Source organism: Macrosteles quadrilineatus, unplaced genomic scaffold, assembly GCF_028750875.1.
Source record: "Macrosteles quadrilineatus isolate MER2022 unplaced genomic scaffold, UCM_ALF_1.0 Scaffold_1__1_contigs__length_201487025, whole genome shotgun sequence".
In the NCBI taxonomy this organism is placed as follows: Eukaryota; Metazoa; Arthropoda; class Insecta; order Hemiptera; family Cicadellidae; genus Macrosteles; species Macrosteles quadrilineatus.
In genome coordinates, this window is record NW_026542594.1 from 157,224,665 (window position 1) to 157,237,436 (window position 12,772).

General features: G+C 36.4%; 1 protein-coding gene across 4 annotated transcripts in view; it reads left to right on the forward strand.

The window, feature by feature from the left end:
• LOC128988217 (uncharacterized protein ZK1073.1) overlaps positions 1–12,772 on the forward strand; it is a 74,339-nt gene that overhangs the window by 11,212 nt on the left and 50,355 nt on the right. The window contains exon 1 of one of the 4 annotated variants that reach the window (XM_054409499.1): positions 11,629–12,123. The exons of 2 other annotated variants lie outside the window; for them this stretch is intronic. In XM_054409499.1, coding sequence (XP_054265474.1) covers positions 11,809–12,123 — 315 coding nt within the window. In that variant the 5' untranslated portion in view covers positions 11,629–11,808. Of the gene's footprint in view, positions 1–11,628; positions 12,124–12,772 lie in introns of those variants that run through there. One more of the 4 variants, XM_054409500.1, reaches the window with a different exon arrangement.

Below are 12,772 nucleotides of genomic sequence, written 5' to 3' on the forward strand. Positions count from 1 at the left end.
ACAAACTCTAATTCTATTATCAACCTTCCAATTAGTTATAAAACTACAACAATCAATACCGGCGCGATGAGTGGTGGTGTAGCGCGGCGGGAAGACACAAGAGGTCATTATTTGCTGTTTTGTTCAGCCTCAGTCCCACAACTCGTGATTTGATAAATTATAGTCCTCTCCCAGCTGCTTGGAAAAGCGCCCAAACAGGGACACTTTCTCTCTCAGCTCTTGGCGCGGAAATTTCTGGATTATTTCGGATAAAATAATCGCTGAGTCCAAGCAAAACTTGTGTTACTTGCAACACACCGTTTCAGAAAACAAAACTCAACAGCTAGTCACATATAAATAACCAACGCTACATGGTAATTATAACAAATAACATTCATGTTGATGACGTATCTTACGTGCTCTACAAGGGGCTTAGTTGTACAATAATTACGTTGTCCGTGAGATAAAGTATGTATTCTGCCCCATATACTTTACAATGCTTCAATACAGTGTCACGTGGTGTAGCAAGAGTTCACATGTATTACATACAGTAAATCCACAATAGTAATGGGGCGCGTTTTGAGAAAATATGTTTTTATCACAGCACTATGACGTTCAGAAAAGCAGTGACTTGATGATTTAGTCGTCGTGGTCGTAAATTTAGTGTTTTGCAGCGTAATATCCCTACCTTAATACAAATTGTACAAGGCCGACCGAGGAAAGATTTTCCAAGTGATTTGTCAGTGCCACATTTAATAATACGCTCTGGGGCGAAATGTTCTTTATGCAGCAGTGCAAGATTTTCAAAACTAATAAAATGCTACAGTAACCTATTATTTCGTTGGCTTCTGGTCGTTCGAGGGTTTCCATCAATTGGCTGACTGATTCATTTTTATAGAATGTTGCAATGGATTTTATTGTTCTAGAAATGTAAAGAAAGAATATACTTATATAATTTGTAAAAAGAAGTTGTGTTGAAGATAGATTTTACATTTATTTATAGTATAGAAACGTTATTTACATCAGAATCAAAAGTTAAATATTACAGTAGGCGTAAAAATTCAAGCGTTTCGTTTAATTTACAATTCAAAACTTACTATTAAAGAGTCATAGCCTTGCAAAAGATACTACCTGATAAATCTACTTTTTAATTAGGGCGTAGGCTTCATTAATCAAGTTTCAACTTAATCAATTGCAGCAGTTAGGCTATGTTTACAAACTGTGGTGACTATTTGTTCTGGGAGCCGCTCGTTTAGCTGGTTGATATTCCCGGATTGTGCCCATTCTCCTCTTTGAATAATTTTGATTCTGTATAAAAAGCTACTATAAATGGATTTGTTGGTTAAGGTAACACAGTTTGATAGCTATTAGCAAAGCCAGGACACTTAAATTGTTGGAAATATGTAGTTTTTCCATAGATTGATGAAAGCTATACAGTCAGCAAGCCCAACGATGACACATCTTTTGACAGTTCGTTGTGAATAAGTGATTTTCATAAAGTAGGGTAAGGGTCAACATCCGTGTGCACTTCTTTATTCTCCTATTCATTTTACACCTTACCTCAGATATTATCCGATTTGCTATTTTAAAGAAAACTAGCCTATGTACTTTTTTGTAAATAAGGTTAAGATTTTGATTTATAAGGTAGTGATTTTTGTCAGCTTAAGTTACACTACGGTACTGTAGTGCTGAACTAGAGCAATCAACAGTAAAGTACACTGTATCTGCTGTGGGAGAGCTTGTGCCAACAATATTAAAAGTACTGTAGCCTACGATAGCTGGCGCCATCGCCAACAGTAAGGTGTAGTTTATCTTCCATAAAAATGTGAGTTTTTGCCTGCCACGGTAAAAAAAAAATGCACAAGTATTGTTTTTTTCTGCGGCATTTTGAAGGTAAATGCCATCTATTACCTGTTGTAGGACCATCCGAACTGTACCACAATAAAACATGTATCGCGGACACAAAACGCCTTCATTCAATAATCTAAAATGTGTTTTGTCGTATTTATGTTAAGGTAAATGATGAAATATTTCCAATTTATAACTTAAACAGCTAACTGGCGTAGGAACTGCGGTAGACTCTAAGAATTTACTTGTCCACACCTTTTATGTATATAGTATAATTGATAAGATAAGAATAAGTAGCCTAGGTGTTAAATTAGGTTGAATAAATAGCGTTCGGTTGTGCTACAGTTTATACAGATTGTGAAATAATGAATACAAAATAGAAAAATCTGTTGTTGTTTTGTATCGAGACATCGTATGAATAAAAAGGCTCTAATTTCTCCAATTCTTTCGTGGTTTTAAAGCTGTTTAAAAGTTTAATTATAGCTGTGTTACATCCTGTCATAAGCTAGAAAGTCCGCCAGGCTGTATACTACAGTATTTCCAGTTCCGTTTTATTGCAACGGTCGCAAAGTTAACGACATATTGCAGCAAGTAATGTGAAGCCGGGTAAATAGCGGATTGTTTTGCTGTACAAGAATATCGCCATTATGAAATGAATCAGCTGACCGTACTGACGTCAATGTAAACAGGGATTTGGCGGGTGGCCAGCTGGCCCGACGGAATTCAGCGGTATTTTTAGCAGTTAACAACCTATATCCTCCTGCCTCTGATATCAATGAGAGTTGTAGACAAGCAATCTCTCATCTCTGATTACAGGACCAGTTGAATGACGTTCGCCTATCATCATCGCACCAAAGTTACCGTCTGGTGGCACTTGCTGGACAGGGCGTTCATAGGAAGTGTGCTAAATTGAGTAAAACTCCTTAAAACTAGTTCATCACCATGTGTAGCAATGCTGAACAGTGGAAATATTTCAGCGAGTTAAAATTTTCATCTTAGCTCTGTTATTGAGTTGCCTTAAAACAGTTACTGACAATATTCCATTCTAAAAAATATGTAATGTAAATGCATTGACTATTGGATAAGTAGACATCCCATCTATATGATAAAAAGCATCGTGTATACGACAGAAATTATTCATTTAGATCAGAGCAATCTGTTGGTGGCTCACATTAACTTCAACGAATTTAATTTTAAAAACTGGCGACAACTTTAATATGAGGATGGAATTTCTTGTTGTAAGTCGAAAGGACAGGCTTCCCTATTTTCACCCCACGCTGCAAATAAAACATGTGATTTTAATTTCTTACATTTGTTTAGATTTTCTGTTTATATTTCGTCACCAACATGGCAACCCATAAAGCCCATGTTAATTTTTAAAAAATCAACCCTCCACAAAAGTGGTATGAGAATTTCATACTTACAACTGTTTAAAATTTTCTTAATTAATTATAAATTGTCAACAACGCATCGGTGTACTAGATTATTTGTTTTTTAAGCTTTACACAATTATTTAGAAAGAAAATGAGAAATTTTATGACTTGGGAATTAAAAATTGAAAACCCCATTTTATACCCAAAAAATGGTTCCATAGTTCGATTATGTTGAATCACGAAATCGTCGAATAAACGTAGGTACATTAGTACTAAATTTCATCTCCACTCTCTTTTTAAGTTTAATCTCTTTTGAAGAAAAGGTTAAACATACTACCCTTTATGTTTTTACTGATGAAGAAAATATCACAACTTAATTTCAATTATTTATGTTCAACCCATAATAAGAACTCAAATATAAGTAAAATAAAAATAGAAGCAAGAAAGATTGAAGCACATTGAATGCAAAAGTCAATACTGAAGAGAAGGTTAGTATTGTAATGTGAAAGTGCATGACATGGTGACGTAGACGGGCGTGGTTCTAACTTAGTCTGTCTAACTAATTACTATCCGAGGTGCGTGACGTGATGATGTATCCAGGCGTGGCTGCATCTAGCCTGGCTAACTTATTACTGTACGGTGAACCTAGCGTGGTTGGTAACGCAGGCTGCTGTGTCTAGCCTGTTCAGTATCCGTTTTTGACACTAACTTAGCCTGTCTAACTAATTACTGTACGAGGTGCGTGGCGTAATGATGTATCCAGATATGGCAGCATCTAGCCTGGCTAACTTATTACTGTACGGTACTTGGAACGTGGTGTGGTAACGCAGGCTGCTGTGTCTAGCCTGTCCAGTGTCCGTCTCTGGCACTAGCTAGCCTGTCTAACTAATTACTATCCGAGGTGCGTGACGTGATGATGTATCCAGGCGTGGCTGCATCTAGCCTGGCTAACTTATTACTGTACGGTACGTGGAACGTGGTGTGGTTGGTAACGCAGGCTGCTGTGTCTAGCCTGTCCAGTATCCGTCTCTGGCACTATCTAGCCTGTCTAACTAATTACTATCCGAGATGCGTGACGTGATGATGTATCCAGGCGTGGCTGCATCTAGCCTGGTTAACTTATTACTGTACGGTACGTGGAACGTAGTGTGGTAACGCAGGCTGCTGTGTCTAGCCTGTCCAGTATCCGTCTCTGGCACTATCTAGCCTGTCTAACTAATTACTATCCGAGATGCGTGACGTGATGATGTATCCAGGCGTGGCTGCATCTAGCCTGGCTAACTTATTACTGTACGGTACGTGGAACGTGGTGTGGTTGGTAACGCAGGCTGCTGTGTCTAGCCTGTCCAGTATCCGTCTCTGGCACTATCTAGCCTGTCTAACTAATTACTATCCGAGATGCGTGACGTGATGATGTATCCAGGCGTGGCTGCATCTAGCCTGGTTAACTTATTACTGTACGGTACGTGGAACGTAGTGTGGTTGGTACCGCAGGCTGCTGTGTCTAGCCTGTCCAGTGTCCGTCTCTGACACTAGCTAGCCTGTTTAACTAATTACTGCACGAGGTGCGTGGCTTAATGATGTATCCAGATAAGGCAGAATCTAGCCTGGCTAACTTATTACTGTACGGTACGTGGAACCTAGTGTGGTTGGTAACGCAGGCTGCTGTGTCTAGCCTGTCCAGTATTCGTCTCTGGCACTATCTAGCCTGTCTAAATAATTACTTTAAGAGGTGCGTGGCTTAATGATGTATCCAGCCGTGGCAGCATCTAGGCTGGCCAAATTATTACTGTACTTGCTGCTGTGTATTTTTGTATTTTTCTTTTTTGTATATAACAATCTTAATCGAATCTAAAACAGTCTTCGTGGGAATAGGCCTTTATGTGGCCCAAATATTGGTATAAGGTCATTTTTCATTTACAGTTGGGATAGTATAGAAGAAAATAAATATCACGGCTTGGCATAGAGTGGGAAAATCTGTTTCGGCTCAGTTTTGATTAGAATTATAGTTTATCGTTTATCAGGATTTGGCGGCCTTCAGTTTCACTTTACTGAACTACGCTACCTAGTGTGTTCGAATTAAATGAACTACGCTACCTAGTGTGTTTTGAAGTAAATAAACTACGCTACCTAGTGTGTTTTGAAGTAAATGAACTACGATACCTAGTGTGGTTTGAAGTAAATGAACTACGCTACCTAGTGTGTTTTGAAGTAAATGAACTGCGCTACCTAGTTTCTTTTGAAGTAAATGAACTACGCTACCTAGTGTGTTTTGAAGTAAATGAACTACGCTACCTAGTTTCTTTTGAAGTAAATGAACTACGCTACCTAGTGTGTTTTGAAGTAAATGAAGTACGCTACCTAGTGTGTTTTGAAGTAAATGAACTAGGCTACCTAGTGTGGTTTGAAGTAAATGAACTACTCTAGTGTGTTTTGAAGTAAATGAACTAGGCTACCAAGGGTGTTTAGAAGTAAATAGTGCCACTGAACCGTATAATATGGTTTTAGATTCATTTCGGAATTTTTGGACTGGTATTTCGAATCATATCTTGTTTTTATCACATATGGTTAGCAGCCTATGATTTAAACCAGAATGATTTAAACCGTATCGTAGGAATTTGTTTTCATTCTGTATACGGTAAAGAATTCACATTGAGCATAACATTATATTCATAATACTCTTAAAACGAGAATTCCATTTCAAGTATGTTTGATCATGTTAATTTAATAATTTCTTAATATTTTTTAACCCATCAAAGCAACGCCGGTATCAGACTTGTTTGTTTGAGTAAAAATTAATTGTAAACCTGAATTCTTCAATCAATAAAATATGTTTTGCTATAAAATATTTGAATAAAAGTGGAAAGATAGAAATCCTGTCTAACTTTCTCGTAAGTTTTGTGATAAATGGACTGTCTTAGATTAATAGGTAGCTCTGTTCAGGCGCTTGCTGGTTGTTATTGCCAAGAACCTGACAAAGTTTTCTGATGTTAATTCAAGTAAATAAAAACAATACAAAATTTTTTAATGCTTTAAATATTTGTTTTTGTTTAGTATGCTTGCAACAGCGAATCAGACATAATGCACGCTGGGTGTTAAAAAGATTCATATGTGCTTATGAGTATTCAGTTTTATCGACATTAGTGCGTGATTTTAAACGGTCTTACGTTGGTTGTGATTTTTAGCGAATTTCCCTATAGGGAAGTAGCTATTACCGTAGGTGGCACGGTAAGACCTAGACCCGGGACCGATTTACTTTTTCATTTTGATGTCCCCAGAGGCCAAAAACTTTCAATTTTTTAACGTTCAAATTTTTATATATATATATATATATACAAGTATATATATATATATACTTATATATATATATACTTATATATATATATACTTATATATATACGTCCGTGAACGCGATAACTTGAGTAATTTTTGTCCGATTTTGATGAAATTTGGTTTAAAGGTGTAAAGCGGGATAAACTTGAATGAGTTCGCGAACCAGCACGATCGGACCATGGGAACGGGGCTTTACGGGGGGTTTTATGGGGTAAAAATTGGTTTTTCTCACTTTTGACCCTCAAAACACAAAATTTCCCAATTTCTCTTTAGACCTTTTTAAAGAGCTTAAAAAAACAAATAATTTAGTATATAAAAGTATTTTTGTTCGATTATTAGTAACGGAGAAAATTAAAAAAATTGTAAATTTAAAATTCCCATGTTATTCTTATGGAGAATCGTAACTCGCCTCCAGGTTGAAGTTCGTTCGCTACGCTCACTCACCTTTTGGTTGCAAATTAGCTGTTGTCATAAATGTAAAAGAAATAATAGTGCTGCACCCTGTTGGTAATCCTTGTAACTTTAATGCTATTGAACATCATAGAACAGAACCAACTTGTTTAATTGAAACAGCTGTTAAGATTCAATAATTCCATTTCTCATAAGGTTAACATGGGAAACTCCAGAGCCACTGGGGCGGAGCCCGAAAGGATTTTTGAAATAAGAATATGCCTATATGTTAATCGGGAATGTGAGCTATCATCATGCCAAATTTCAGCCCAATCCGACCAGTATTTTTCGAGTTTACTTTTCCCATACACACATACACACATACAGCAACCACCTCTTTTTTATTTATAATAGTATAGATAGATAGATATTGTCAAATGTTGTAGTTTGCTTGTTTATGAATATATTTTGATCAAACTTGGCAAATTTATTTATTTTGTACTAAGCTATCAATATTTTACTCAAAAACACACTTTATTAGTTTCCTTGTAGCAGCAAACCTAGGTACTCGTTAAACATAATGTTATTAAAATATATTTAACTGAAAATCAATTCAGACAAATGGAAATTCGCTTAGTCGGCAGGTTTGCTGCGGCGGGGGTATTTTTTCATATTCAGAGAAACTGTGTCCAATAAAGGATGTTTAATAAGATAACTAAAATAGAACATTTCCGAAATTTATTATGTCCATATATTACCTTAAATGGACTTATTACTTTTAGAATATTTCAGTCAAATGAGTAATTAAATACTGCATCGCATTATATCTTGGTATGCATTTGTTATTTACAACTAATCTTTACACAGCTCTATTTGTTGTTTACATACGAGCAAGATACATGCGGCGCACTTTATTTAATTATGAAATTACACCATATGAATGAATACAGCATTTTACTGCATTGAAAAGAAAAAACTTTTTCGAATCGCTACGTAGTAATCTGCAACAATGTATAAGTCAAAGTCAAATCATTTATTGTCACAACACATTTACAATGTATGACAACTTAAAAAATACTGTAAAACAAATTGTTTACAAATAAGATGCATCATTGATTTACAATTTTCAATGAATTCATTCAAAGAATATACACTAAGCTGCAACAAAATATATTTCAACCGTTTCTTAATATCTACAGGTTCTAAACTTTTAAGACGAGGTGGTAACATATTGAACAGTCTTATTCCTGACTCAAAAGAACTAACAATTGTGCTCTGATAATTACGTTGGTTTATCCTAAAATTATTATTATTTCTTGTGTGATGACTATGAACTATTTTGTTTGTAGGAATAACGTTTGAGTTTAACTTAACATTCATAAGACTTTCAAGAACAAGCATTGAAGTGACAGTAAGAACTTTGAATCTTTTAAACAGAAGTTTGAAGTGTTCACGGTGATGTGCTCCTGCCATAACTCTAATTGCTCATTTTTGTAGCTTAAACAATTTTTTACATTATTATCAGTTCCCAAAACAGAAATACTATACAACAAATGGCAGTGAACAAAAGCAAAATACACTGTTATCAATACATCTACAGTAACAATACATTTTAATTTTCTCAACAAAAATTTGGCTTTTGAAACCCTCTTGCAGACAAAATTAATTTTCATATTCCATATCATATTGGTCTGAAAAAAAACAAACAAAAATTTAACACTGACTGTCAATATTTATATTAACACTGTGACCAAATTCTAATAAATTCTAACAGTCTCATCCACATTGTACAATGTACAGTGACATATACACAAGACTCTCTTGAGCACGGTGCAGCGGGCTTGTAGGGAGGCTTGGGGCTGTTTACTCAAAAACATCGCTTATTTACGCTGTTAACCTTGGCTACACACCAAACAGCAGCACTAAGAGCTTTATAAACCGTCACAACAGTCTAAAATATCACTGCCGTCCGCGTAGTGGGGTATACAGAGCGCAGGTTACAGCACGGTACTGGGATAGGACACAGCATTTACACGTCATGTATAGGCCTACTGAATATAGAATAGTGTGCATTCGAAATTGTACTGCAATACATAATGTTTAGGGCATCTTAACTTGGACCACTACAAAAAAAATCGATATAAGTAGTTGAAAAATTTTAGAGGACCAGCTAAACTATTAGGCCCTTTAAGTTAAAAACTACGAGGATGCGAGAATCTCACGGGATGAGAAAACAAGAGACACCTACCAAATATGTTAATTTGAAAACAATATTTAAAGTAAGCTTTATTAATTCATATTAAACCTTTTTCGGTTACAATTAACTTTCGTAATATTTTGACAAAGTAATTGGACCATAAATTCGACCTTCACTTCGGTTTCAGTCGATCATTAATTTTTTTAATGCGTCCATCTAAAATATAGCAAATTCATAATTTAACTGACGACAAATCATTTTTCAAGTCTTATCAAATATGGAATTTTTAAAACTACATGAGCTGTTTACCTTGTAGAAAAGCTTTTAATTTATTTTCACCACATTTTTACTTGTTTGTGTATCGGAAATGTCATATACGATTGCTTCACTCTATATCAGTTGATCAATAACATCAAACACCGAGTGTACTCAGAGGGATTCGGATGAATAGTTGATGTTCTGTGTAGGTTGTCGATCGCTGGTCAGTGAGAGAACTGCCATTAGTGACATTCAAGGATCGATTCGACCTTAGTGACCTTTACAGTAATATCTTACACAACATTGAAAGAGGATTACGGTGAATCCTTAATGAATTGGTTTTTTTTGTTCTTTTTCTTTAAACATTCCCTACTACTCTTTGGCTTTAACTATGGCAAGACCTTATACAACAAACATAATTTTTGTTAATCGTTTAGCCCCAATGCGTTCTCATAAAAGAAAGGACATAAAAAATACACAAGTTATAAGAGAGTCTAATGGGAAGTAGTATTGTCAGTTGACCTAGAAGCGAGGAGGCTTGAGACAATAATTACAATACATAGTTAATGTTTACGGAATTTCAGATTGCATTGAGGTTTAACTTGGGTGAGAAATTGATCGAGTAATCAACTTTTATAAGACCTTTTTCCTCCTTGTATTGCAGGCTCTAACCTTGCATTTACTTTATAGACTCTACAACTCAATGGGATTTTTATATATTTTTTTATAATAATACTTTGTGTTTACTAAAATTAAAACAAATAAATGATTGCGATATAGATATACCTAAAATCTTAAGCGAGTGTGATTTCTTGATTAGGAAATTGTTTAAGGATTTAGGTTTCACTGCACACATTGTGTTTTCTTTTTTGATATCAAAATAGTTGCTGATTAGATGTTGAATTCCCAAACCCCTTTCAGTTCCTTTGAATATTTTTGGTTTTATACCTTTTTTGGAATAGTCTTACAGTTGGTCTTAATATAATATATTGAGTACTAGCTAACCCCCCCCCCCGTTCTACATATGGGGATTAAGTTAAATCCTTCTTATATTCAAAACAGAAGTTGGTTTGCATATTTAGTGTGGACTTTTCCAGATATGTTGGCGAAACTATTACTGTATAGGAATACATGTATAAATCTTCGCAAATACAATATCTGACAGTCTCAAGCCAAAACGAATGCTTCGCAGTTAAATGTCCCCCGATCGTGTACGTCCATATTTTATATCCAATGATAAAAAGAATTGCTTTATACATCTATGAGGCATACCCCTAAGGCAGGCCTGTAATTGAAAGTTACTTTCTACACTGGTTAATAGTAGTTAAAATACTACCTCAACCTCACCACTGCACACTTTATTCCAGTTGAAATTGTGCCCATTTGGAATAAAAAAAGCCGGGCACATATGCCTGCAACTCGCACATGCTCAGGTCCTCCGAACCACCTCATGCTCATAGATGACAGGTGAACATAACCTGAAATTTCGTCGATTTCGTAGGAGGAAATGTTTGAAGCCACTTTGTACGCGCAAATCTCTCATCAATGAATTAAAGGCATCTGATCCACCATCTAGATCGTTTTCGTCTTTTTCTTCTACCATCTAGATCGTTTTCGCCTTTTTCTTCTAAGTTCATTGTATGCACCAGCCTTAATAAAAAAGCAGAGGCTTTTATGTCTGCCAGTCGTAGTTGTGGGACTTGTGTCCCATGCCTGGAATGGAAACGGCATGACAAACTACGTGCGACATGTGTCTCGACATGGCCTCGACATGTTGCCGCGACTTGTGCCTGCGACTTGTAGTAATGCAAAAGTAGCTTAGACCACCACTTTTAATTACTGGCAGTGTATTCTTCCCAATTCGAACTATAATATTGCATTTTCTTCCTTCGTTGTTGTGTAAAGAGGTGCAAACGCCTAAATTAAACTGCAATTTTTACATTTTAAATTCATTTTACATTCAAAATTCCAATGCCAGAAACATAATATCTCAACGACAAATAGGGTTGAACATATTTATCTAAATAGGCTAGTTTATTTGAGGCCTAGACCTGCTAGGTCAAGTCAATACGTGCAACACAATATTATATCCCTCTAAGTACTAGTATGTTTCCCTGAGGAATGCCGTGAGTGGAGAGAGGAGGTGACGATGTCCAAACCTCGAGCTAAACTCAGCGGTGTTGGCAACCACCCAGCTGGTGTGTCGCTTACTTCGCTCGTCTGCAGATTCTCACGCCCTTTTATTGGGTCACGAGTCCCTCACCGTGTTGTTGTCGTGTCGTGTCGAGCGCGCGCTCGCTCTATTTATATCGTGTCAGTATAGCCGCGGAGTCTCGACGATCGCACCGCTCGAGTTCGCGATCTCGTGTCTCTAAACTCTCCGAAAACGTCCCCGTTCCAGCGGTTCTGCGGTTGCAGGCGTTCCGTGCGATGGAAGTGGTGTCGGACGTACCAGGAGGTCCTGGGGCCGAGGTCCTCACTAGAGACGCGATGGTGCAGATGTTCAAAGAGTTCCGGACCGAGATGATCTCCCTGCTCAACACCGACGTTGAGCTAGTCCGGACACAGCTGACCTCTCTGAGGGCCGACCACGACACTCTGCTGCAGACAGTCGGTGACCTCAAGACCAAGGTCCATGACCTGCGCCATCCCTCAATTCTACCTACGACCCCTGAAGAGAGCTCTGTCGTGAGTAAGAGTAGGGGTAACTTCTCACCCACAAAAGCTTCGAAGAGTTCCTCCACTGTAGGTATTTTTGGCGTTTTATTTTGCTTTTTGAATTGTATTTTGTTTTTTGGCTCCAGCTTCTATTTTTAATGCGACCAAAGATTTTTTAATGAGTTGATTTATATAGTTTTTGTCCAATTTCCCCCAAAGAAATCAAAGTAATAGTAAGTGGGAAACATTTTCTTTCTCAATCTAGATTGGTTTTAATCACACTCACATAACTTGTTTCCCCATTATCTTCATCACCTTCATCATAAGAAACATTCGGGCTTAGTACTGTAAGCGTTTTAGAATAGCAGATGCCCTAAAATAATGTTATTTAACACCCTATCTGACTTGCAACTAAAACTTTACCAACAATCAGCAATGGTTTGGATTTATATTTTTCATTTGACTATTACCTTTTAAGAATATACTATCAATTTTAATACAGTAGTTATACCTTAAATACAGGTATAATCAATAATCATGCATTTTTAGATTTACAATAATTTCATTCAGTTCACATAGTATGTAGGTTGATTATTTTGTATAAGTACTTACTGTTACAACCAATGAAAGTCAAAATAGTTCTATATTTTGAGTGCTTATTTGATGATGTCACATTTATTTAGGCACAAACTTCTGTTTTTGAATTGAAATGTATATCTTCTAGAATATGTTGCTG